Raw genomic sequence first — 921 nt, 5'->3', positions numbered from 1 at the left:
CCTTAGTTGTTTTTCCAACTCCAAGTCCCATGTGGGGTTAGGCATAGGGGGAGGAACCCACTCACGTGCAATGTACTTCTTGGCTTCGTACTTTGCCCTCACAAATTGCTCCAAGGCAGAGTCCATCTGTGGCCGCCGAAAGTTATCGGGCAGGTTTGCCTCATAAACCGCCCTTGCCCGACTGTTGCCCATCTGCTGGATGCACTGCAGAAGGAATACCTTTGTGAAATATTATACATTTATTGCATTAACAGTTTTATAAAGGGGATAAATCAGCAATCAATAATCACTCTGCATTACAGGTGACTGATCCCACTAAGACCAAAAGTAATTCTTAAGGTACATCTGCTGACTGTAAAATCGAGGTAGTATACCTATCAATAAAGTGAATTATATATGATTTTCTCTTCTTTGCAATAAAGACTGGAGTCAGCTTATTTTATATCTGGTTAATATACAAAGCTTACACTATACCCATACTTCATACTCCATTCTTAAGAACTTATACTTGGATGTTGGGAAGACACAGCTGTAGATATTTAAAACCATTAGCAGTTTCAAGACACTGTATTTAAAAAAAATGTCAAGACCAACAGTTTCTTTTTATATACAACCTATTCATTATTTTTTTTCTCTCATAGCAACTATAAACTAGAGATACAAGATCAAACAGAGCACAACTGGCAGTAAATTACAGTTTGCATTTTACTATATAATAAATTCTACAAATATATAATTTGCAGAGGGAATGTAAAATGCTCAGAAGAATAGCCACTTCGTTAGGTATCAATCTCAATCATCTATAAACATCAGCAAACATATGTCATATATCACTTGTATAACCATATATTACCTAAAATTAATGAATATGCTTGCTACTCATTTGCACTATTTTTGATGCTGGAGAGTTAAGGAAAAAAA

General features: G+C 35.5%; 1 protein-coding gene across 1 annotated transcript in view; it reads right to left on the bottom strand.

The window, feature by feature from the left end:
• The window catches only part of LOC119586443 (stromal membrane-associated protein 1-like), a gene marked incomplete in the record, with an annotated part of 22,546 nt that overhangs the window by 12,488 nt on the left and 9,137 nt on the right, over positions 1–921 (bottom strand). Inside the window, 1 exon segment of the mRNA XM_037935171.1 lies at positions 1–204. Coding sequence (XP_037791099.1) covers positions 1–204 — 204 coding nt within the window.

This window comes from Penaeus monodon, chromosome 21, assembly GCF_015228065.2.
Source record: "Penaeus monodon isolate SGIC_2016 chromosome 21, NSTDA_Pmon_1, whole genome shotgun sequence".
NCBI classification, from domain to species: domain Eukaryota; kingdom Metazoa; phylum Arthropoda; class Malacostraca; order Decapoda; family Penaeidae; genus Penaeus; species Penaeus monodon.
This window is presented reverse-complemented; position numbering and strand designations above follow the sequence as displayed.